The sequence below is a fragment of the Larimichthys crocea genome, chromosome XV (assembly GCF_000972845.2).
Source record: "Larimichthys crocea isolate SSNF chromosome XV, L_crocea_2.0, whole genome shotgun sequence".
NCBI lineage: Eukaryota > Metazoa > Chordata > Actinopteri > Sciaenidae > Larimichthys > Larimichthys crocea.
Genome location: NC_040025.1, coordinates 9,586,125 through 9,610,743, shown reverse-complemented (window position 1 = coordinate 9,610,743; position 24,619 = coordinate 9,586,125). Strand labels below are relative to the sequence as shown.

Genomic DNA, 24,619 nt, shown 5'->3' with positions numbered 1-24,619 from the left:
CTTGTTTTTTTTTTTTTTTTTACTTATTTGCTAAAATTTGACATTTTTCAATTTTAAATCACCAAATCTTACAATAATAAGACCTAAATCAGGATTTTTGTTCTTTTTAAGGACATTTTTTTGATTGTTTTCTTTCATTTTACGCACATTTTATCCGTCTAAACATCACTGTATGTGCAAAAAAAAAAAAAAGTGTTTCCATCTCAGAGGAAATCATTGCTTTCCAGCATTTTCCTCAGACCAGTATCAAACAAACTCAGCCCCCACCCTCTTTCTGTCTCTCTCTCTCTCTCTCTCTCTCTCTCTCTCTCTCTCTCTCACCTTCCATGTCTCCAAATCGGACATTTTCTCTCTGCCTCTGGTGCAACATAACATAACGCCACTTATAAAACCTGCAAACACATATATAAGTGTGTGTATGTGTGAGGTGTGTGTGTGTGTTTTTAACGGGATAAGAAGAGAGCAGAAAGAATCACATTCAAACAGGTGTGAGGAGCAGAGACGATCCCAGGTGGCGCATGTTGATCGGATGTGTGGCCGAATGAGAGAGCATCTCTCTCTCTCTCGCTCTCTCTCTTTTTTTTTGTGTGTGTGTGAGGGTTGAGCAAGCCGCATCCGAAAATAGTGTTTGGCTGTTTTAGAAAGTAGGTCGATAGGAACTGAGAGCGACGCGTGTTTCCACGCTTTTGTCTGTGTTTCTTTGTTGTTTAGCAGAGGACTGTGGCTTTAGTGAGGAACGTTTTACGCACAGGTGGGAGATACCCGCTCGGCGTGCACTGTAGGACAGCCCCCCTCTCGCTCCCTCTCTCTCTCTCTCTCTCTCCTTTTCTCTCTGCTCCCTCAGCGTGATGATGTGAGGAAGTGACATTTTTCACCGCTGCGGTTCGGGACAGCACTGCTCCTCTGCAAACAGGTGTGCGGGTCACTTTTTTTTTTTTTACATTAATATTATTATTACTGAAGCACAAAGAGAAAAAGGAAAGCAGCGTCCTCTTCTTCTTCATCCTCCTCCAGCACCAAGAAACCTGAACCAAACCTGGACGCGGGACAGAGGGAGGAGAATCAACCAAGTCTTTTCTTTATTAGCCTGGGCTGTTTCAGACAGAGAGAGAGAGTGAGAGCAGAGAGAGGGGGAGAGAGAGAGAGAGAGAGAGGGAGCGATGGCAACGAAAAAGGCGTGCGTGGATGCGCCCAAAAGGAGCCGGAGTCCGGTCGTGTTGGAGGCGGAGATGTTCAGTGAATTTCAGGACTGGTGTCTCCGGACTTATGGAGACTCTGGTAAAACAAAGACGGTCACCCGGCGAAAATATAACAAAATCATGCAGACACTGTTGCAGAACGACGAGTCGGACGGCGTTTACATCGACAACAGCCACATCAACGCCAAATTCAAATTTTGGGTGAAGTCGAAAGGATTTCAGGTCGGGACCAACGTTTTGGGAGAGCACAACAAGAAGGGAGCACCGGGGAAACCGGTCCTATATGTCCCGGTCAAGTCAACGGTAAAGTGTGTGTGTGTGCGTCTGTGCGTGTGTGTGTGTGCATGAGATGTCCCGTCGCCGCCACGTTGAGTTGTCATTATTTTACGCACTCCTCACGTGGATATATGTGTATATATATATATATATATATATAAAGAGACAAGTTACAGTGTGATGTTTGTCGTCCCGGCTCGCCCTCGTCTTTCCACCATAAAGCTTCACTTTGTGTCCACATCCCAACCAGAGCAGCCCTTAGACTCTCATCCCTTGCTGCTGCCATAGCAACGCCGGTTGCCTCCTGGCAATCGCAATTGTACAAAAAAAAAAAAAAAAAAAAAGGTGGACTGTCATGCATAGCCATCTCATCTCACATCTCATCATCAATGGGGGTTCTGACAGCAGGAGGCAGCACGCTGAAGCCCCCATCAGCGGATAATTTAGTATGATCCGGGTTCAGGTGTCTCGTGTTGGCCGATTTGGTGATGCGCTGTGTGTGTGTGTGTGTGTGTGTGTGTGTGTGTGTGTGTGTGTGTGTGTGTGTGTGTGTGTGTGTGTGTGTGTGCGTGCGTGTGGATGCAACGGCATGTGTTCATGGGTCGTTTGGGTATGTCAGGGCGCGCTAGGTGCTCCCGCAGGGAGTGTTTTCACGTCAACTTATAGAGGATTTGGATTGATTGTCAATGATTCATCACAGACACAGGCGCCCCTCCACTGTCCCATCCAACACCGAGCGTTACGGACCGTGCGTAACACTCATTTGTGTCCGTTTAAGAGACCAAATATGGGGGGGGGAACCACTCACACACACATGTGTGTGTGTGTTTTTTTTCTGTGAAAATATCACTGCGTGGCAGCCAGTGTGAGTCTCAGTGTTTGCACGCCACTTTTCATTGTCCTGGGAAGGATGCGGATCGCCTCGCAGGCTCTCACTCGTTGCTCTGGCAACACCTGTGCCGTGTAAGTCCAGGATAGTCCGCCTGTGCCTCTGCCGCATTTCTTTATATTGTGCGCCCTCCCGACATGAAGCCACATGTAAGATCTGAGCATAAAGAAACGTTTCAATAAAAACGTATTTCATACATTTGATGAAAGGTTGGCAGCTGTGCGTAATTGGTAACCACGTGAGGGGCTGTGGCGGAAACAAAAGGGTCTGCACGGGACTGATAGCGACATCCGCCCACAGTTGGTTGGTGCTCTCAGACTTCACTTCTGCATGTCTGTGGATGGATGTTGATGATGATGATGATGATGATGATGATGGGGGTCACCGCACACCACACTGTCCCTTCGTTTTGTGTATTTTTGGGTACATAAAGATAAACATGGTGAGCTGTCAGCACATGTGCCACAGTAGATCTCTTTATCCACGTCTCTGTGTGGTGTTTGGGGGCCTCGTTGTGCCAGCAAGGAGACAACCACCATTTTAAAAAAGCGCCTTCAGGGAATAATCCCCTCCTCCACCCACCACCACCACCACCCCTCTGCTGGGACAGAGTCTCTCCGGACCTCAAAGAGCAGAAACACATTTTCTGTTCTCTAAACTAAAGGAGGTTTTTTTTTGGCACGGATTTACAGGACTGAATCCTTTTGATTTTGCTTGAATAGCACTGATCTCCTCCACAGGTGTTTTACCTGTGTGAATGCACAATTTTGCCTTTACAAAACTCCTATAATCTCCACTCAATATTATGTTTCCCCCTGGGCGAGGAGGGCAGGTGTGATCTGTCTCTGCAGGTGCAGATGGTGCCTGAAAATGTGTTGTTGATTAGCTTTTGTCCCCGGCTCCCCTCCTGTCAATTCTTTTGTGTCGTCTTGTCCGATGTATTTATCGATACGACATTCTCGAGATTTCTCCGTGACAGTAAACCATCGAGGAAAGGAGTGTTTATCGGAGAGGAGGAGTGCGCACGATTCGCAGCTAATATCATAAGTCAGGGGGAAACCTCCCCTTGACTCAGCTCCTCTTGAGATATTTAAACAACAAACAAAACATCAGCCAAACACGAGCTGCTTCTAATGATGAGTCACAGGCAACAAATCTACCAGTTTGTGTTGTTAGAAAGCATGATTTCTGATTTATAAATAGGCCGTCCTGGGCCAGTGGAAAAGTGACACACACACATGAGCACACACACAATGGTCACTGCTTCCTCGTGAGGCTGCAGGGCCGGGGGCGTGTCTCTGGAGCTCCGGCATTGGAAGCCCCGCTGCAGCTGCTCCCAGGGTGTGCCAAGTTTCTGTATGGGGGCAGGCATGGGGCTAAATGACAGGAGGCTGGGTGTGGGGGTAGGGACGGATGGTGGCTGATGTGCAGACAGAGAAGGTCTCTTCTATGTGTCAGTGGGGCATACAAGGCGGCTTCAGTGTGTGACAGGACAGAGAGGCAGGGCACAGTAGCACAGACTCAGCGTAGATGCTTTCTTTCTTTTCTTATTCCCCTTTCTGTGGTTTTTCTGTCCAGCCTGTGTTGTCTCTGCACAGAGAATCCAGCAGCCCCTCAGTGTGGAGATGCAACCTCGTTTAGCTCTCATTATGTCCTGATTAGAGGACTCTACAGAAGAGGAGGAGGAGGAGGGGGAATAGGACCAGAAACAGACACAGAGATGCACCACAGCAATCGCACACTGTGCAAGCGAGGCAACAAGACTTTCCCCGAGACGGAGAAGGAGTCAGAGTGCAGCCAGTTTTTTCAAAGGAAACGCTTAAACGCCCCGTGCATTTCCTCTTTCGGCTGACATGAGCATTGTACTGAAAAATTTGAAGTACTGCGAGCTGTTGCTTTTTGTTGCCATGCCAACTGAAATCTGTAAATATCTCTGTTCATCTCTCACAACGAGGTTTTGGTGGACATGCTCACACACACACACAGAGACATATATTTACAGCTATATATATATATATATATATATATAGATATATATATATATATAATATATTATATTATATATCTGAACAACAGTTGATGAAAAAGTTGATTTGTGGTTCCTGCAGGTGCTGTCACCTTCATCGGCTTGTTTATTTGTATGATTAGTCCAAAAAATTATTATTTACAATCTCTCAAAGCAAAAGCTGAAATGTTCAACAGTCAATCAGCACAAACGTTTGATCGTTTGCTCTCTGAAAATGTCAGAATACTGTCAGAAATGTCCATCAACTGTGTTTATTTGAGCACACGTTGATGTTTTTAATGTCTTGTTTTGTCCAACCAACAAAGATATTCAGGTGACTATCAAAGACTCAGGAAAACATAAAATATTCATATTTTAACTGGTCGCAACCAAAGAAATTTGTTTTTTTATGCGACTCAAAGCTATTATTTGTTTATTTAAATAGTTGCAGATTATTTTCTGGTGATCAAATAATCTTTGCAGCTCTATTGGCAACTATTTTGCCAGTGAAATGATCCTTACAGCCGTTTTTTTCAAGCTAAAACACAAATATTTTGCGGTTTCAGCTTCTCACACGTGAAGATTTGCTGCTTTTCTTTGTCTCGTATGAAACTGAACTGAAGATCTTTGTGTTTCGATCAGATAATATAAGGAGAAGACGCCATCTTGGGCTCTTAGAAGTTATGACAGACACGTTTCAGTATTTGAACACAAAGATTCAGTGATTAATTAAATGTAATCTGCAGATTAATCGATAGTCCAACAACCAAAAACTCAGCCGCAAACTAATTGGCAACTAGGCTTGCAATTATTATTTTCATTATTTCTCTATTAATCATCAGGATAGAGTAAAAAAAAATCCATCAACGTATTTTTTTAGAGCACAAGTTCATGTTTTTAAGGTCTTGTTTTGCCCAATTAACAGTCCAAACCTCAAAGATATTCAGGTGACCATCAAAGACTAGGAGATTATTTACATCCTAACTCATCAGAGCCACAGAAATTTGTCTTTTTTAAGCAATCTAAAACAGTTATTTAACAATTAATTGCAGAAATAAAGCTGCAACAAATCTTTGCAGCTCTATTGGCAACTATTTTGATAATCAAATAATCCTTACAGCCATTCTTTTCAGCAGAAACACAAATATTTTCTTGTTTAAGCTTCTCAAATCTGAAGATTTGCTGCCTTTCTTTGTTCCATATGAAAGCAAACTGAATATCTAAGAAGAAGACGCCACCTCGGGCTCTAGGAAGTTATGTTTCAACAAAAAGATTCACAGATTAATTAAACGTAATCTGAGGATTAATTGATGCTGAATACAATGTTTATTTGCAGCCTTAAAGTGACAGGAGAGGATCAAATTAAACAGAGCTGCCACGGAACGAGGATTTAATCGTGCTATCAATTTTCAAAATAAAGGTTTGTGTCAGGACGTCCTCTCCTCTTCTAGAAACCAGAAACCGCTATTCATAATCAGTGTGTCTGTTTGTGTCTCACTGTCAGCGTGGAAGAGGAACATCATCATCATCATCATCGTCATTATTATCTGATTAATTAGTCCACATTTCCCCTGAGAGCTCCTCTTTTGTGGAAAGGCCACAGAGTCAAAAGAATACTGGCCCTATTATTCAAACAGCATTTGCATTAATGTTATTTTTGCATGGAGGATCTCCAGTGCTTTTGTCCAAGGTGTGTGTGTGTGTTTCAACCCTCTCTGGCAGCTCTTATTAGGGGCAACACATGGGCTCAGAAACACTCGACATCCCCACCCCGGGCACAGATGGACCAGGCGAATCCAGGCGCTGGATTCACCTGAGCGTTTTAAAGGTGGAGACATGTCGGCTTGAGCCTCTTTGTCTGGAGTCAAACTGTCTTTAATGCCAATTAAAGACGTTTACTGTAAACGTTGAAATCCATCCGTCCCCTGCACATTCGCGGTAGTTTTGTGTGTGTGTGCATGTGTGCTCGTACAAAGAGGGGGTCGCTGATCGCATGCTCTGTGTTTCCTCCCTTCAGCACCCTCTCTGTTGCCATGGAGAGACCATTCTTTGCTTTCCCATAGGAGGAGAAATTAACACCATTTTTAACTGGCCCGGGGGCCTCCCCCCTGTGTGGGAGATAGTCTGAGTTCTGCTTCACACACACACACACACACACACACACACACACACACACACACACACACACACACATATAGTCTCTTTTAAGACGGCACTAATCTTCCCAACACACCGCTACTGTCATTTTTAATACCTTCGCCAGGCCAACGTTTAACGAACTGGGACAGTGCGATAATGGTCTGAAAATGGTGACTCTGGGACGTGGTGATGTATGTGCGAGTCATTTACATACCATTTCGAGTCGGTGACTGGAACGTCAACAGTGCCAGTCCCCCTCCTGAAGGCCTGGTGGGACCTGTGTCTGTGTCTCCGGCTCTGTGGGATATTGGGGATGTCACACACTCTATCAAACAATGTTCATCATAGACGGAGCCGGACAGAGAGTGCTCAGAGCGCCTAATGTGGATTTAATGACGAGGGCTGACGAGGAGAGAGGAGGTGAAAAAGAAATACAAGGGGGGAGGACAGGATTTATATAGAGAGAAAAAAATGTGGAGGTAATAGTGTGTTTCATCTTACAGCACACACACACACACATGCACACACATGCACACACACACACAGGGATTGTTCCATTTATGTGTCCATTAGCCAGTTGATAGATTTACAGAGGGGGAGATGGGGCTTTAAAAGATGACCTGTTGTCACATCTGCAGTGAGATAATCTGAGTCATGAGTACTGTTGACACAGCCATCTTTACTCCCTACTTGCAGCGTACACAAACACACACACACACACACACACACACACACACACACACACACACACACACACACAGACACACACACACACATATCACTGCTGCAACTTAAGCTACTTATTTCAAAATAAAAAATCTTCAGGTGTGTGTTGTGCAAGTGTATTTTTGTGTGTGTGTGTTTACACGGGAGCTAATTTCTCCATGTGTGATGCATCTCTTCTGTCTTTGTGATGCAGCTGCTTCCCATGAACCCCCCCCCCCCCCCCAACCCTCCACCCACCCCCCTTCGCTCCATCGCTGCCTCCCTCCACCACCTCCTCCTCCTCCTCCTCCTCCTGACCTGCCCGTGTGCAGGACTGCTCCTCTCTCTCCCCTCGGTGACTCTCCTCTGCTATACACTGTGTGTGTGTGTGTGTGTGTGTGTGTGTGCGCGACTGCCAGCGGGGGTGGGGGCAGCCGACTCCAACCCCTCCAGTCTCCTAGCAACAGAGCGGTTTGGTGTGGGACAGGCAGAGCTGCGAGCAAAGGGGATGGGGGCTGGTTGTACAGTGGCTATAAGGAGGCAGCCAGAGAGAGAGAGAGAGAGAGAGAGAGCAAAGTCCTACAGGATTAGAAAGATACAGAGAAGGGAGGAGAGTTTTTAACGGTGTTGTTGGCGATTAGGGATGCTGACACGTCTCCTTTTGCTGCTGCTGATGAGACCAAATATCTACAGCGCCCGTTCAACAGCTGTTCTCCTCTGAGATGTTTTCAGCCACGAGCGCTGCCCGGTAGAACATGTACTGCACTTAAACACACACACACATACACACACACAGGGCACGCACTAATACACACACTCAGAGCATGTCATGTTCAGAGGTGAATGTTTAACTCCCTGTTGACTTGTGTTTGGAAACTAAAGAGCTTATCGGTGCAGTGGAGGCCAGACGAGGCCTTCGGGTTGGATGCTCAGGGTAGAAATGTAAGATGTTACTTGAGGCGTGTTTGCACACGAAATAGAGCTGGACTAATCAATTAGTTTGATAAATAACTAACTGTGTTTTTATTAGATATGCTGCTTTTCTCTGATTTGTGCCACAAAAAAAGACTTCAAGACTGCATCTTGAGCTTCGGGACATTGTGAAAATAATAGTCGCAGCCTTTAAATAAAGGCGCTGCAGACGCTGGTGTTAGATTCAGACTTCAGCGGGTCTAACACCGGTGTGCTGCCATATTCTGTGAACAGTTTTCGGTTTGATTTTCAGGTGGGAGAAAACATCCCCAGCTGAATATCTGGTGTGCACCTCGGGGTAAAATTCACTGGAGGATGCAGTCTCGGTGTGGGTGCACTGCGCACCCCACAGTTGTATGAGATTATCTAAATCCAGCATGAATGGACCTGACACCATTGTCCCAAGTAGCAGCAGCAGCAGCAGCAGCGGCGGTGGCAGCAGCGGTGGTGGTTGTGGTGATGTCACTGGGGGAATGACGATGATACCTCCAAGTGCGATAGATTACAGCTGTGATGATGAGGTGGTGGATTGCTATTATTTCATTTATTATCATTACATTTAGAGCATGCTGACAGGAGGGAGAGTGGCTAGAAAAAGAGAGAGAGAGAGAGGGGAGAGAGGGAAGAGGAGAGAGGGCCGGATTAAAACAAACCCGCTCTGTGAGCTGGTTTTAGTTGCCATGGCAACGATCATTACCTCGCACTTGGGAGAGCAGGAGCAAGGAGAGAGACGAGGAGGGGGAGAGAGAGAGGAAGGAAAGAAAAAGAAAGAAAGAGAAAGACGGGACAGAGGTAGAGGGATGAAGACATGGAGGCAAGAAGAAGGAGGAGGAGAAAAAAAAAACGAGAAAATGAAATGTCAGATCCCAGGAACTGTGCAGAAATGTCAAGGAGAGGAGAGCAGAGGAGGTTTATAAAAAAAAAAAAAAAAGTGTGATTCCTCAATGCCAAGGGGGATAACTTTCTGAACTCCGGACCCTCCTCTCACTCAAAAACAAGAGAAGGACCTAGAAAATGTCAGAGCTCGACTCATATCTGCATGGAAATGAAATCCAGAAATACGTTTTTTTTTTTTAATGCCAGGTGCAGAAATATTCACATTAACATGGAGGTAAGGAAAACCCCATGTGGTGCTGCGGATGGAGCCCGTTGTCCTGGCGATCCCACTCTTGTATGTGAGTGTCACGTGACCTTTAGCCCAGCACACCTGCCCGGGAGAAATCAGTGGCAGTTTCTATGGCGACAGGGTCAGCAGCACGGGCGCCAGAGGTGGTGGTAGGAGGGACTGTTGGTCCTGTACAGAGTCTGTGGTGTTATTTTTAAACATTGCAGAGATGAGGTGATGGCCGGGCCCGAGACTTCTCCACCTCAGAGAGGAGAAAGTAAAGACGGGAATGAGCGGCTGGACCAAACAAAGGAGGTCGTTTAAGAGTTTTATTCTCACCTTGTCTGTAACCACATGACCCCGTGACACGTGAGCCTTAAAGACCCTTCAGGAATCTCCATTATCAATACCAGAGCTCCCCTGTAAGCCCGAGGCAGGTCATTAAAACTAAACTCTAACACTCTTCCTGTCTGCGTTTCAGTGTTCAGATGGGAATTCGGCTCAAGACAACTCCTCCCTGAAGCGTGTCGCTGTGGTGGAAGACTTCTTTGACATCATCTATGCCATGCATGTGGAGATGGGCGCCGACCCTGGAAGAGCACCCAAACATGCAGGCCAGAAGAAGACCTACAAAGCGGTGGGTAACCTTGTTAACGCTGCTCTCAGTATCTCTTTACACTTGTGGATGTTACCGTCTCATCTCTGCCTTTCCATCTCTGGGCTGAATGACGCCTGGGTGTTCAAACAAGCTCCCTGTAACAGCACCTACCTGTCAATCAAAGCGTCCATGCTGATAATTATACTTAACTTTAAACCTTATTATAATTTGAACAGGTGGGTTCTATAAAAATTCACCCTTAGTACAGTTGTCATGAACGGGGAAATTCGCTATAGAGACCAAAACTGTTTTTTGTACCAGGCTGTAAACATGTTTATTCAAAGGAGCTTTGCCCTGATAGGGGCACTAGATGAAAAGTCAAGGAAACATTAAATGTGTCGACCTAATTTCCCGGCAGTCAATGCGTCAAACTCAACCTCAAAGTGAAGCAACATTAGAAACTCGTCTTGTTTGAACATTTACGAACAAAGAGGGATGAGAAATGTGTAAAATGTTTCCTGGGATCTCATAGTTGAAAGTGGAGCTGTCATTTTTTTTGTTTTTTGTTTCGTGCCTGACAAAGACCTCGCATAGAAAGATCAACATTTTTTGGAAGCCTGCAAATTACTCTGTGCAGACAATCTCTCCTTTTTCCTTTTGTGTGGAAAGAGGCTTACAAAAAAAAATCATAGTGGGTTTAGTTTATTTTGGAACAAAATGGGTCCCAAAGTGAGGTCATTGTTCATTTCACAGGTCCCGAAACGTCCAATCACTTCTGACAAAAGCATGTTTAACACCCGGAGACCACCATGTTTTTTACTGTGAAAGACAATAGGCTATACTTCTTAGCTCTGGCAACATAATATATCATTTTCAGCATCAGAGGTTACCAAGGGAACCACTAACCACCCTTCACCGGGGAAAAACTGGAACAAAGGCACTATGTGAGTTTATCGCTGCAAACTGAGGTGTGGCCTCAGGTCGGGTGTGGTGTCCTGGGCAGCTTTGGAGGGGGGTTTAGCAGGACTTTGGCACCCCTTCACTTCCTCCCACCCGTCCCCCAGGATTTAAAAAAAAAAAAAATCATAGAGCCAACTCCTCCTGCCCTGTAGAGAAGTCCTGTCATGTCTCATAGCGTGTACCCTTTTGAGAAGGCAGCATCAGTGGGGCAGGGCATAATATGCAACTGTCACTGTGGCCTTCTGGGAGGTGCATGCTCCTCTGGGTGGCCTTTCCCTCTCAGCTGCCTCAAGGGGGCCATGAGGGGTGGAGAGGGGTTGGTATAGGGAGATGGTGATGTTGGCGATGGTGGGCCGGTGGGGGTGGGCACCCCTGCTGTCTCTCCATGGTCACGTGAAGGTCGCATTTTACAGGGAAACGCCAGAGGGGGTGAGGAGGGGAGGGTGGCATAGCAGCAGCGGAGGAGGAGGAGGAGGAGGAGGAGGAGGAAGGCTGAAAAAGAGAGGAGAAGATATGAGTCGACTGCACCTGAGAGACGACGAACAGCGCTTGTGTTTTTTGGGTATCAAAGCAGAAATGTGTACAGCTGGAATTAGGCCATCCGAAAAAGGATGAGCACTCGCCTACAGGGAGGATTCCTCCTCACGCCACATCAAGATAACGCATAATCACTGACCCCAAACTTTCACACACACACAATAAACAACAAAAAAACAGCACACACACCTGCACACGTTTTTGTAACCCGGTCTCCTCTGCTCGCTCACCTCCCCGTCACAGATCGCAGAGACCTATGCCTTCCTGCCCAGGGAGGCGGTGACTCGGTTCCTAATGAGCTGTGGAGAGTGTCAGAAGAGGATGCACATCAACCCCAGCACCGCAGAGTTCAAAGGTAATGGCACACATCTGATCTGTGGACGGCTCAGTAATTCAGGAGGCATCATTAACTGACATGCTTTTTTTTTTTGTAGATTACCCTTTAAAGGTCCGGTGTGTAAGATTTAGGGGGACGCTATTTACAGAATACGGCAGATATAACTATGATTTCACAAGCGTGTTATCATCTGAAAATCATAATTATTATGTTTTTGTTAGCTCAGAATGAGACTTTAATATCTACAGACATGGCGGGGCATCTTCCATGGAGTCTGCCATGTTTCTACAGGACGTTACCTGATAAATATTTGTGGATTAATATAATAAAACAGTAAATTGTGTAATTAAACTCTTATACTCTTATATAATATTGGCACATATGGTTAAATAAGCAGTTTACTGAGTGATTGATTAGGATTGTATATTGCTGACGAGGGTCGGTGTTTCGGTTTAACGTGTGACCGTTAGCCGAGTGTGTCTGTGGTTGTCATGGTTACGACAGGTGTTACAACAGGAAGAGAGATCGTAGCTGTCAAACAAAACAAGGATGGTTCAGGTATGTTTTTTTTTTTTTTTTTTGGACAATGTAACGTTAATGAGAAAAACAAATAAAGAAGGCGCAAACGAGGACAACTACATCTCTTCCTGTTTCAACACCTGTCGTAACTACGACAACCACATATGCGTTCAGCATTAAGTTAACAGGGTCACTCGTTAAACCGAAACACCAGTCCACCTTGTCGTCCGCCTACACACACAAATACACACAGATGTACAGTACAGCCTGCGGTGGAGACTTGCTGATAGTTATGTGTTGGAGATTATTGGAGTTCATTTGGATTGCAAATGAATTATTGATACAGCGTCAGTGTTTACATTAATAAACGGTCTGATCGACGCCACCTGGAAGAAGTGTTTCTCTTCAGTATACCTCCATAGTTTCTCCAACATGCTGGAGGGTGAAACAAAGGGGTTGCAATCTGCAACTACACCTCTAGATGTCACCAAATCCTACAAACTGGACCTTTAAGAGTGGACACGGCTCAAATTCTTTGATATGCCAACATAGAAAAGAGGGGTTAATTAAGGGTGTGTTGAAATGTATGCTGATGGAAAAAATAAATAAATAAAACCATTAAAAAACATATTAAACTTCAAAATATGACAACATTTGAATGAAAACTGAGATCCCTGGAATGAAATTCAATATAAATTTTGCATTTCCTGTGATTTTGTTCTAATATCAGCCTGCTACGTCGTCGTGCAAACATCCATGATTAGTTTCAAGCTAAAATGTGGCGATGAGATCAGTGATCGTTACGGTAACGGTTGAAAAATGCAGTTTAGCTCTGGTTCTTGAAACGGTTCCACGCAGGTCAAGACTAAATAATCTTATTATTAGGAATAAACTTGTCCACAGCTGAACAGGGTCGGACCACACTGCTGTAGAAGAGCCTCATGTTTTGGTAGGTGGTACATGGTGTAAAAGGTTTGAGAAACAGTGTTAGTCTTCTGGCCTTATTGTTGTGGCATAATTTCATCATAAGATTCAAACAGAGCTGTTCAGACTTTGGTTTGACAGACGCGCTGAGTTCTCCTGTCAGACACTAAGTATGAGCTGATTTTAGGTGTTTGAAGAGTTTTAGAGCTGAAGCCTCATTAATAAAACAGTTTGTATATATCCATCACCAGCATGATGTAACAAAGACTCAAGAGGACCTCGTCTGTGCAGACCCACTGATCTGATCATTGATACCCTCTAGTGGTCGGTGTGGCGGCTGCGGACGTTGTTCAGAGGTTACAGTCAGCCGTCTGTTTGTCTGTGGGATTAGTTTACAGGAAATCATACAGAGGATTCAATGAAGAAAGTTAATTGTGTTTGTGTGTATTTATTGATGTACTGTCCAGTTTCTAATCTTAAGTATGAGGAGGAAGTTCTAACACAGTCACATCTGAACACACAGACGTGATACACACATTGATTGAAGTTTTCTTCAGTAACAAACTCATCCTGTAACAGTTGTGTGTACATTCATGTGTACATTTCAAACAGGAGCTTGTAAAATTTCATTTAGTGTATGTTTAATGGTGCCAGTGAAAAGTATGAGGTGAGGGGTGACATTGATTTTTTTTTTCCCACCTCAAAGCTTCACAGGTGAAAATATAAAATCAGTACAGAATCTGATCTGACCCAGTAAAAATGTATAAAAACATTAAATAATATATTATTATAATCCTTATCAGTGCAGGGGTTTATGTATGATCACAAATCAAACCTCTTTCTGTCTGCTAATTATTTCTCCAGGTCATTCAAATTCATCAATATTCATTCAATATTTTAATTGATTTTTTTATATATATTTCACTTATATAAATAGACAAAAACAATAATTATTAAACCATAAAATAGGTACTCACGGTTTTCACAAAACATTTCACAAATAAATAAAATAAAACACAAACACTCAACAACAAATCATTTACTTAAATAAAAGAAGCAATACTACTATGTAAAGGTGTTTTCTTCTATATTTATTAGACATTAAATCATCATAATTTCTAAGTATTTGTGTGTCAGACTGCTCTTTAGTGATCAATGTGTGTTTCCTTTGTCAGAAAATGACAGACCGACCTCTCTGGTCCCGGACCTCATCGACTACAACATGCCTCTTACTGCCACCTACCTGAAACAGATGAAACTGCAGTGCATGACTGCCACTGAGAGGGTGAGTACGTCTCTTTACAAGTGTCTGTGAAGCGTGGGCTCAGATACGAGGTGGCCCTGATGGATTAATTAGAAAGTCAGCCACTGTTAAGATCCCGTTCCTTTCAGTATAATTGTATTTGTATTGACAGATCCTCGGGTTATTTTCTTTAGTCTCAGGGAGAAAACGCTCTCAGACATCTTAACTTTTAATTCAATATTAAAGAATCAGAGCAGCTGGGAGGAGGAGGAGGAGGAGCTCGGTGCGACACAAGGATTAGTAAATGTGCAGACTGACGTCATGCGGGAGACCACTCCCATGTGTGGCTGTGACAGAAACACTCAGAAGCCACTGCCACTAAAGTGCAGGCAGCGGAGTACTTGATGATGATAATGTCGACCTCACTCGCGCATAATTAGGATTATCCGGAACAATGACCCAGACTGTGATTTGCGGGTGAGTACAAATTAACAAATGCTCCTCAGACTGTTGGTCGCATCTGCGTGCAGACTGAAGAATGAGCAAGGCCAATAATTTAATAATTAACCATCGCAGAGGGTTGTTTCACTGTTGTAGGAGGGCTTGTAGTAATTTGTTCCATATCTGTGCACCGGCTGGATCGAGAGAGAGAGTTCAGGTCAAAGCTGCAGGACTGATCAGGAGGAAATGTGTGAATTGATCTAGTCTGCTGCAGCAGTTACTTCTCAACTGTTTGCATGTTGTTTCGAGTATAACTGTGTGTTTTTTCTTTGGCGGGTGGTAAAGAAAGAAACATATTATATTAGACGTACAGTCTGTTCAAAAAACAGATGATTAACACATGTTTTCTCACTGTCATACACCTCAGTGTGTGATTGGATACAGGCCCAGTTATAAAAACAACTCTGAAACGTGAAATCAGAGGTGTCGTTCAGCTCAGCTGGTAGCAACGTACAAAGGTTCAGTTCTTGCCACGGCGGCCCAGGGTTCGAATCCAAACTGTGGCTCTTTCCCGCATGTCATTTCCCATCTCTCTCTCGCCAGATTCCTGTCACTCTTCAGCTGTCTCTATCAAAATAAAGCTTGAAAAGGCCCAAAAAAAATCTGCCAATCAAAGCTGAGGGTTGATTGGTATTGATATTTGTCTGTACATTTTTAATAATAAAGTTTATTTAGTATAGCACCTTTCACAGAGCATCACGTTCACATTTATATTTTTATTCAGCCCTTTTCCAAAACAACTTACAAAAAAAAGGAAACAATCAAGGTACAGTGCGAGGTCACGTAGTGTGTTTTATCAGAGTAATGTGTTAAAAGGAAGCAAACAGTCAAACTTCAGCAACAGCAGAACATGTAAACATTTTACAGCAGGCAATAAATGTGCCTCGAGCTGCTTTATAAAGTCTACAGTAAGATCGTTCCACGGCCGTGATCACTTTTATGTTTTCAGTCGTGCAAGAGGAGCAACCAGTAAGCTCTGGTCAGAAGATTTAAGTGACCTACTTGTGATATGAGGTCAGAGCAGATCAGAGATGTGTTCTTGTGGCAAGAAGCTTAAAATGAATCCTTGACTTGACGAGATGGGAGTGATGGGAGTTGTTGCAGCAGCGTTTCTTGACCAGTTGTAGACGGTCCAAACTCCAAACTTATTTATTTCTATAGCACCTTTCATGCAAACGTGCAGCTTCACAGAGCAAATCAAAAAACAGAAATAGACAACGATGAGTTGAATCTAGCAAAAAAAATAGATAATAGAGAAGAACAGTTGCATAGAAATCCAATCCAAGACCAATTCGGCAAGACATAAAAACTACAATAATAAAACCAATAAAATGTTATAGAGGCGACAAATGCACTTTAAAATAGGAGTTACATGTGCTCTCTGTCCAGAATAACAACCCAAAGATGTTTAGTTTACTATCACGTTTAAGACAAATTCTCAAACCTCTGAATGTTTGACAGTTGATCTATTAATCGTTTCAGCTGTACACAGAAATATCTCCATCCTGTCAGATGTTGTATCAACCTCTAATGATGTATTGCATGTTTGCTTGACAATAAAGTTTATTCCGTTTGAGTCTAGAGTGCGTCAACTTGTGACTGAAGCTGTGATGTCTGAAAACAAGAAACTTAAAATGAATCCTGAACTTCATAAAAAAGGAGTGATGAGAGTTCTTGACTTGCAGCAACATTTCTGGACCAGATGTAGACGGGCCCGAGACGCCTTGCGATATAAGACAAATCCTCATAATCGAGGAGCTCTGACCTCTGAATGTTTGTCATTTTTTTTACCCAAATAGTCCAAAGATTATGAAAATAGTCGATCTATTAATCGTTTGAGCTCTACACAAAGATGCTGGGAGACTTTAATAAGTACTACTGCTGAAGATATAAAGTTTATTCTGTGCTTTAACTTTTGTAAACCCTCTTTAAGTGATGCACCTTCTCTCAGCTTTAAAGTTTTAAATCTATTTTATCAATTATCCTCGAGCATGCACATTAACGACGCTACATTTCCAGATACTTAGAAACAGTAATTAGAGACTCTTTCCTTCTCTCAGTGTCTCTCTTTAATGCTCACTTGGTACCTAATGGAGCTGTCACTGAGCATTTTGGTCTCCCTCAAAAACCCCTTCACACAGGGACGGATGCATATCCCCAAGAGTTTAGGCCTATTTGTGTGCTCGTGCGGGGGGAATGATGAGATGACTGGGATGCGTTTCTGCTCTGTTTCCATCACACAGTAGTCACAGTCGTAGTTTTTCTCTCCCCCCCCCCCCCTCCTTCTGCCAGCTGACACATGACGGCGTGCTCGCAGGGCCGAAGAGAAGTCACCATTTATAGCATGATGGAGTAAAAACGGCTGCTCAGCAGACGATATAATTCTGTGGTTTGAATAGTTTGTGAGATTATTCCGCTCTTCTTTGCTAATCCTCACCCTCGTGCTTTACTTGTACTCACGTTACGCTACAACAAGCATCTTTAGGGTCTCGTCTACGTAACAGAGTTAAAAATAGCACAGCTCTAAGACGTGGAGGCTCCATATCTATATCTATATCTATATCTATATCCCATGTTTTTCTGCTGCTGGGCTCCAGCTCTTTTAATAAGAGTTAAATAAAGCAAAAGTCCATTAAAAGGCAGGTTTTCAGGTTATGAATGTGCATTGAAAGCTGCTGCAATTGTCCCTGATGTCCACACTGTCCAAGTGATAAGTGAGTTTCTTTTTGTGCCTTTTTAAAAATCAACTGAAGCTACAAGGAAGACAAAAATACTGCAAAAAAAGGAATTTTTATGCTAAAAACTCTGACACTTTGCCTCCGTCTCTTCATTTTTACGTGTCCAAACTTTGAGGATCATTTTCCCGATATTCCCCTCTAACCATCCAGGTTTCTTTCCCTGTCTCACAGTATTTTTTCTGTCTCCCTCCAGGATGACAGTTCGGTGAGCAGCGAGGAAATGAACAGCGCCGAGCCCACATGGGTCGCAGCTGAGCAGCCCCCAGTGCCTGAGCCAAGTCCACCTAACGGAGAGCGAGTCAGCAACCCGACAGCCAACGTTAAAGAAGAGGACGGTAAGATGACGCTACCTGTGGACGCACATCAGCTGTTTGTTTTTTTTTTAGCTTTATTTACATCTGGTCGCAGAGGAAGGGTGCAGATCGGCGTTACGCAGGAAACAGCTTGCCTCGTTCTTAGCGGACTAATCCAAATAAATCCACTCTTACAGGGGGGTGGGACACCGCCACAGCCCCAATCCATTGTGCACCCCTCTCTCTCAGGGTACAGGGCTTAGAGAAGTAGGACAAAGGCTCATATTAACCTTCACAGATTAGGAGCCGCTATAGAAAAAGGCTGAAAATAGGGCAAATCATTGAAAAGGGAGAATTAGTCTGTTCCAGTGAACATAGGTGTGCACAGAAAGCATCACGGTGAAATCACTAAAGTGGGTTAAAAAGCTGTAATTTGCACACACCAGGATGTGAAGGCTCCCTTCCCCCCATCAGTCCCTCCTCATCCTCATGTCCTCGCTTGTTTAAACTCCTCAGATTTCCCCCTTCGACCCTAACTTTTATTTATCCTGACAGTTGACCCCAATACTCACTTCCGTAACAGTTTGAGGCAGGAAGTCCCATCCCCCTGTCGTCACCCGGGACAGAAATAATTCCTCTTGTAGTAAACAAACACACGTTCATGCAAAATGATGACAAACATCTGCACGGCTCATCCTCGCCTCCCCTTTTCTTGCCAGATGACGACTCCTCGGAGAGCGGCAGTGCCAACGGGCTGCCCGCCCTGACCTCCCCGGAGGTTCTTGCCGTGGGTGGGAACCCCCCAGATGGTGGGGCCCCTTACGGGGAGGTGACAGAGAACGGGCTGGGCGCTCCCCTGGACTTCAGCACCACCTCGCCCTCGTCCTCCTCAGAGGATCAGCAGCCAGTCAATCTGAGCGACAGATTGCTGCCCACCGGGAGCTCGCCGCCAAACTCTTACCCCGCGGACCCCAACAGGAAGTACCCAATCAAAACAGAGTACACCAACAAGGTAAGAAATATTCAAACACCTTCTGGTATCAATATGTGGGAGCAATAATCAATAACAAATAATATTTCTGTGCGTTTCTAGTCTCCTCCTTACAGCTCAGGAAGCTATGACTCTGTGAAAACTGAACTGAGCATGAGCGCAGAGGACTTGACCTCTGGTCGGGCGCAGATAATTGACGACGACGACGACGATCACGACGACCACGATGACAGCGACAAGATCAATGACGCTGAGGGCATGGACCCTGAGAGACTTAAAGCCTTCAATGTAAGTAACCTTGTCTGAAAGTTGCAGTTCAGTCAACTTCATTTCTGACACGATACGACCCTTTTAAAAGTGCGTGAAGATATTTTACGACAAGATCAGGATTATTCTCATATCCAAACTCGACATGTTCTCGTTTATTCTGTGCATTTCTCAGTCTGAGCAGCTGTAGAGTTGCAGATATTCAAACATGAATGAATAAGCAAACACTCGAAATATTGAGCATTTCCATTGCTCCTGTTTTCATCACCTCCCCCTCCCTCTTATCCTCTCCCCTGCCTTCCCTTTCCTCTCTTTTGTTTCGACTCTCACACCCCTCTCTCCACCCTGCACCCCCCACTCCATTTTTCTGCTCTACATCCCCTCACTCTCTCCCTCTCTCTCTCTTTCTACCCTCCCCCTCGCTCTGTCACTGTCAGATGTTTGTGCGTCTGTTCGTGGATGAAAATCTGGACCGCATGGTGCCCATCTCCAAACAGCCCAAGGAGAAGATCCAGGCCATCATCGAGTCCTGTAGCCGCCAGTTCCCAGAGTTCCAGGAGCGTTCCCGCAAACGCATCCGCACCTACCTCAAATCCTGTCGCCGCATGAAAAAAGGCGGTTTTGAGGTATGAAGTGAACCCAGATTCAATCATACATCTCATAAATTAAGAGAAAAAAAATGCAGTGTTTCACGCCGATCTCGCTAAATCCAGATACGACCAACACCTCCTCACCTCACCTCTGCCATGGCTGAGAACATCCTCGCTGCCGCCTGTGACAATGAAACCCGAAATGCTGCCAAGAGGATGCGGCTCGATGTGTACCAAGCGACGGTAAATGTCTTGGCAGTTGGTGTTTGTGAATTTGCCCAGCGGGGGATTCGATGGGGGGGAAATGTGCTAGGGATGGTCACGCTTCATTAATGGCAAACTGCACAACTTGAACACAAGCTGCAATATTCTGCCCAAATTGAAAAACACATTTTACTACTCACAGGATGAGCCCGCCTCTGTTGACAAGAACAACTCGAGGGACCTGGCCTCTGTGGCTCCGTCAGGGTTCTCCATCTCCAGCGCAGCTTTTGCCCAAGACCAGCTCTACACCAATGGAGGCCTCAACTACAACCTGCGGGGGTACGGGACAGTCGGCAGCAACCAGCAGAACTCTGGTGCAGCACAAACCAACGGTGAGGAGCTTAAATCAGTCCAGATCAACCAAGTAATGTTGCATAGAAGAAACGGATAATGAGAGCACTGTTCTTATAATTAAGGGGAACTTAATTTTGTGGTAAAAATGACATTTAAATTAAGAACAGATAGAAAAATAATGTCCCCGTTACTCTGGATGATCCACTAGCAGTATAAAATATGAATGTAATATCTGCAGCGTAATCTGTAGGTTTCTGAAGAGCCGTTTTGAACCTCCTGTCTCTTCAGCCTCCGAGGCTAATCTGCAAAAACTGCACCTACCTTTCAATCAAAGCATCCACGTTCTTAATTATTCATAACTTTAAGCCTTGATATCATTTAAACAGGTGAGTTCAGCCTCAGTACAGTTGTCATCCAAAATATGTTTAATAATATAACTGATAAACCTGCAAAACCTTGTTTTTTGGCTGCCTGGTGGCAGTGGGAACAAGTTGTGAACACAACATTGACACCTCTACAGTTGCACGTGTTAATAAACAGCTGCTTATTTACACATCCAGCAGCTACAGAGCAACATGATTATTAATTTTCTGGCCCCTAGATGAATCTAAGTCCAAATATTTACTCTCCTTTTAGCTCTGTTTTTGGTCTCCACCAACTCCTGAGGTAAATATCAGGTAAATGCTCCACTATGTTCACCAGATAGTCTCTACATGAGTTAGTCTGCTTTTTGGTGCTGAGCAGGTCATGTACAGTTGCTTTTTAGAGATTTTTAGCTGAAGACAATAATAGTTTCTAACAGCTAAGTTACAGCTAAACAATGAGCTCAAACTGACTGTAAATATGAGGACAGCTGCAGATGCAGGTGATGATACTCTGCAGGTTCATCATCGTCATTTGATATATGTTTATTATTTTAAAAAATATTGATTTTAAAGGTCCAGTGTATAGCTGAACGACGCCTGGGTGTTCAGCCTCAAGTGGCCGTTTGAGGAACTGCAGTTTTTGGCCACAGAGGTTGGCACATTCTTCAGTAGAAAGTATTTGTATTTGAAAAAGCTGTTCAAAAAAATGTTGGTGGATTGTCCAAAATAGCTGGGACTTTAGACTTTTAGTTTTTAGGAAGAGAAATCAAGACTGGAATTTGTTTAAATTAAAAAAGTACAAAACAGTTATTCAGTAAAACATTTTAACACGTACGAGATAGACTGGTACCAGATGTTGTCCAGACATTCAAGGTTCTCAGACAAAATCACTGACTTCAGTGATCCCTTACCTTTTTCTATAGTGTTTTACTTTGTCTTCTCGTAAACCAAATACCTGCAAAACGAATCACATTTTTTAATGTAAAGTTTCTCACCGCTGTGTCTGCAGGTCCCACAGATCTGAGTATGAAGTCAGTCGGCCCAAACTCCTCCTCCTCTAGCTCCAACAGTCACGGTCAGGGAGGCGGTGGCGGCGGAGCTTCGGCTCAGCTCAGCCCTCCGGAGGTCACGGCGGTGAGACAGCTCATCGCGGGATACCGGGAGTCCGCCGCCTTCCTGCTGCGCTCCGCGGACGAGCTGGAAAACCTGATCCTGCAGCAGAACTGAGTCGGAGCCAGAGGCGAAGGCGAGACCTTCTCTCGGGTCCACAGAATATTTGGGCAGACTTGCATACAAAGACACAAAAGTACACAAGTGATACTGCAGTGCACAGTGGGTCCTGTAGGTACGGTACCTTTACTTATTCCCACATGATTTATGTATTTGGACGGGGCCAGAACATATCATAGGCTGAAAAATGTTTATTTATGCATTTGGTTCACTTTGACCTTAGTGCCCTGGTATCTGTAGCCATTCATCCCATTCAATTCATTTTACCACTTCAACCTCCATTCGTCTCAGGAAGCGATGATCTATGTGAAACAATTATCTGCAGCGGTACACAGTGGAGTACCAGAGGTGTTAACCTTAAATTAGCGGCTCGTGCTTTGTGCATATGTTTGGTACAGATCAACGGTTAGATAGCAGTGATTTTTAGTGTCATCACTTTGTAAAATAACGCTGTACAGTTGGCATGAATCGATCGAGTCGTCCAAATTCTTGCGTTCAGAGATGATTCGCTGCTAAATCCACTGACCTGTTAACCTCAACAGCTCCTGAAGGACGTGCTGACGTGCTTTTAAAAAAAGAAAAACTGAAAAAAGTAGAGAGTTAATGAAAACAAACAGGACAGTGTTTGACAGTTTTCACCTGTAAATTTTGACCGTGAAGTCGTGCGGTCAAAAGTATACCTCGGTCCAGAATCTTAAGCATGTGGTTACTAAGAGACAAAGACTCATTACCCGACGTGACTTCATTTTCTTTTTTAAAAGTTATTTTATGAAGAATATCTCTATCACGGGCGATTTCTCATTACCTAAAAGTAAAGGAAGGAGGCGTTCAGTTTAAGGAGCATGGGTATGCAAATTGAGGTCACAGACACCTGTCAGGGAAACAAAACAAAAAAAAAGGAGATTAATATATTGTTTAGACTCTTAGTGCTACTGGAAAAGTGGAAAAAGGTGCAATATCGAAGATAATCAGTAAAGGTGTGCTTACTGAAAAGACTTGCCTAAAGGCAAAAGAGAGAGGGAGTACTTCACCACAGCGTCCTCCCGGCTGTAAACTGTAAAAAAAAAAAAAAAAAAAGATATCCCATGCAGCATTGTAGCCAATTTCAATGTTGTTGTTTGTTGTGAGTGCTGATCATTATGGCTAACCTCATAACTGAGGCACTTTTGTGTATTGGGATCAGTCATCCATGATAAAAAAGGAAAACGGGACCTGGCAGAAAAATGAGACTTTTAATGTTGCACGTCTTGGAAGTGTCTCTGTTAACTGTGAGTGTGTTTTAAGTTTTTAAACGGGCACGTTGAGCTCACGCGGCACGGCGGTATCACCCTTAAACATCCATATGGCTTTACCGGATGCAGTGTGTGTGTGTGTGTCTGTGTGTGTGTGTATGGGGGGGGCTGCTCAGACAAAACAAACTCCGACCTGTCCATCACTGTCTGAATCATCTCCTGACCTCAGCTTGTCTCTCCCTCATCTCCATCGACATCAAACTGTTTTGAAAAGAAGCAAGAGACAATCTTTGAAAAAGATGTAATCACATCACAGTTTACTCTCCCAGCTTTCTGCTATGGTGTGTGTGTGTGTGTGTTAATGTGTGTGTTAGTGTGTGTGTGTGTGGTCTGAGGGCACACGAGTACTCTCAAAGCAGATCTAGAGCACAGTCTCACAACTTTTAACGACGAGTCACTCAGCACAAAAAAAAAACACAGTCGTGTAAGTCGCGTGATGTTTTTATTTTGTTGATGCGTGTGTCGGTATGTTATTTTATTTGTGTGTGTGTGTGTGTGTGTGTGTGTGTGTGTGTGTGTGTGTGTGTGTGTGTGTGGAGTTTGTACAACATCGATCTGTGAAGATTTAATTCAGTCGGCTGAAACATTCCAAACAAGGACAATGACTCTTCAAGCAGCCAAAAAAAAAGAGAGAAAAGAAAGAAAAACGTGGCTGGCACCTTATTGATTTGTCAAAGTTTAGAGAGATATATTTCTGTATTTATCACAAATCTATCAAATTTATCAGTTATTTATCACAAAGCGTTCATTCATAAACGTTTCACCACCACCTAGGCCCGGTTTAGAGTTGGATTTACATCCTTTTATTATTTTTTTTAACATTTTAACCATGTCATGATTGGGCTGCGTTACATTTACATTTAAATCTATTGCAAGTTTGGAAGCACTTTATAGCTCAGGATTAAAGGTAACATAACACAGTGATGAGTGTCTCTTTACCTCATTTGGAAACATCAGCTTCGGTTCAAACGTTTTGAGAACTGATGATAACAAAGGACACTTTGACGCGACTCGATCAGAAGCAGCTCTCAGTCTGCTTTATTGATGATTATTATTTAAAAAAAAAGGAGCTTTGAACTCATCAGGTCCATCTGAGGGGGGGTTTCATGAAGGAGGCTCAGACAAAGAGGTTTACTGTGAGAGGAGTCGAAATGAGGTTGAATCTGTTTCACAGAGCTGGTTTAAAACACAGACCTGAGACGTCAAACGTTCATCACGTCAGTTCAAGGTGAAGAAAACAGACGTGTTAAGACAAAAGTGCAGCATTCGCGGCCACAAAGCAACACATACTAACTAAACATATAGTAAAATATAACAGCACAAACGTACATCGCTGCAACAAACTACCTAAAACAAAGCTTTATGCTGCATGTTGTAGATCAGCAG

The 24,619-nt window shown here is 43.9% G+C and overlaps 1 protein-coding gene across 1 annotated transcript; it reads left to right on the top strand.

Annotated features, from left to right (window-relative positions):
* Nucleotides 1-67: 67 nt before the first annotated feature.
* nol4la (nucleolar protein 4-like a) lies at nucleotides 68-24,290 on the top strand. The gene is made up of 12 exons (XM_027288300.1): nucleotides 68-913; nucleotides 1,015-1,502; nucleotides 9,772-9,927; nucleotides 11,629-11,740; nucleotides 14,341-14,450; nucleotides 17,841-17,982; nucleotides 18,660-18,952; nucleotides 19,034-19,219; nucleotides 19,636-19,824; nucleotides 19,912-20,031; nucleotides 20,195-20,384; nucleotides 21,721-24,290. The coding sequence occupies exons 2-12, from the start codon at nucleotides 1,161-1,163 to the stop codon at nucleotides 21,936-21,938; spliced, it is 2,058 nt and encodes a 685-aa protein (XP_027144101.1). The 5' UTR covers nucleotides 68-913; nucleotides 1,015-1,160; the 3' UTR covers nucleotides 21,939-24,290.
* The last annotated feature ends 329 nt before the right edge of the window (nucleotides 24,291-24,619 follow it).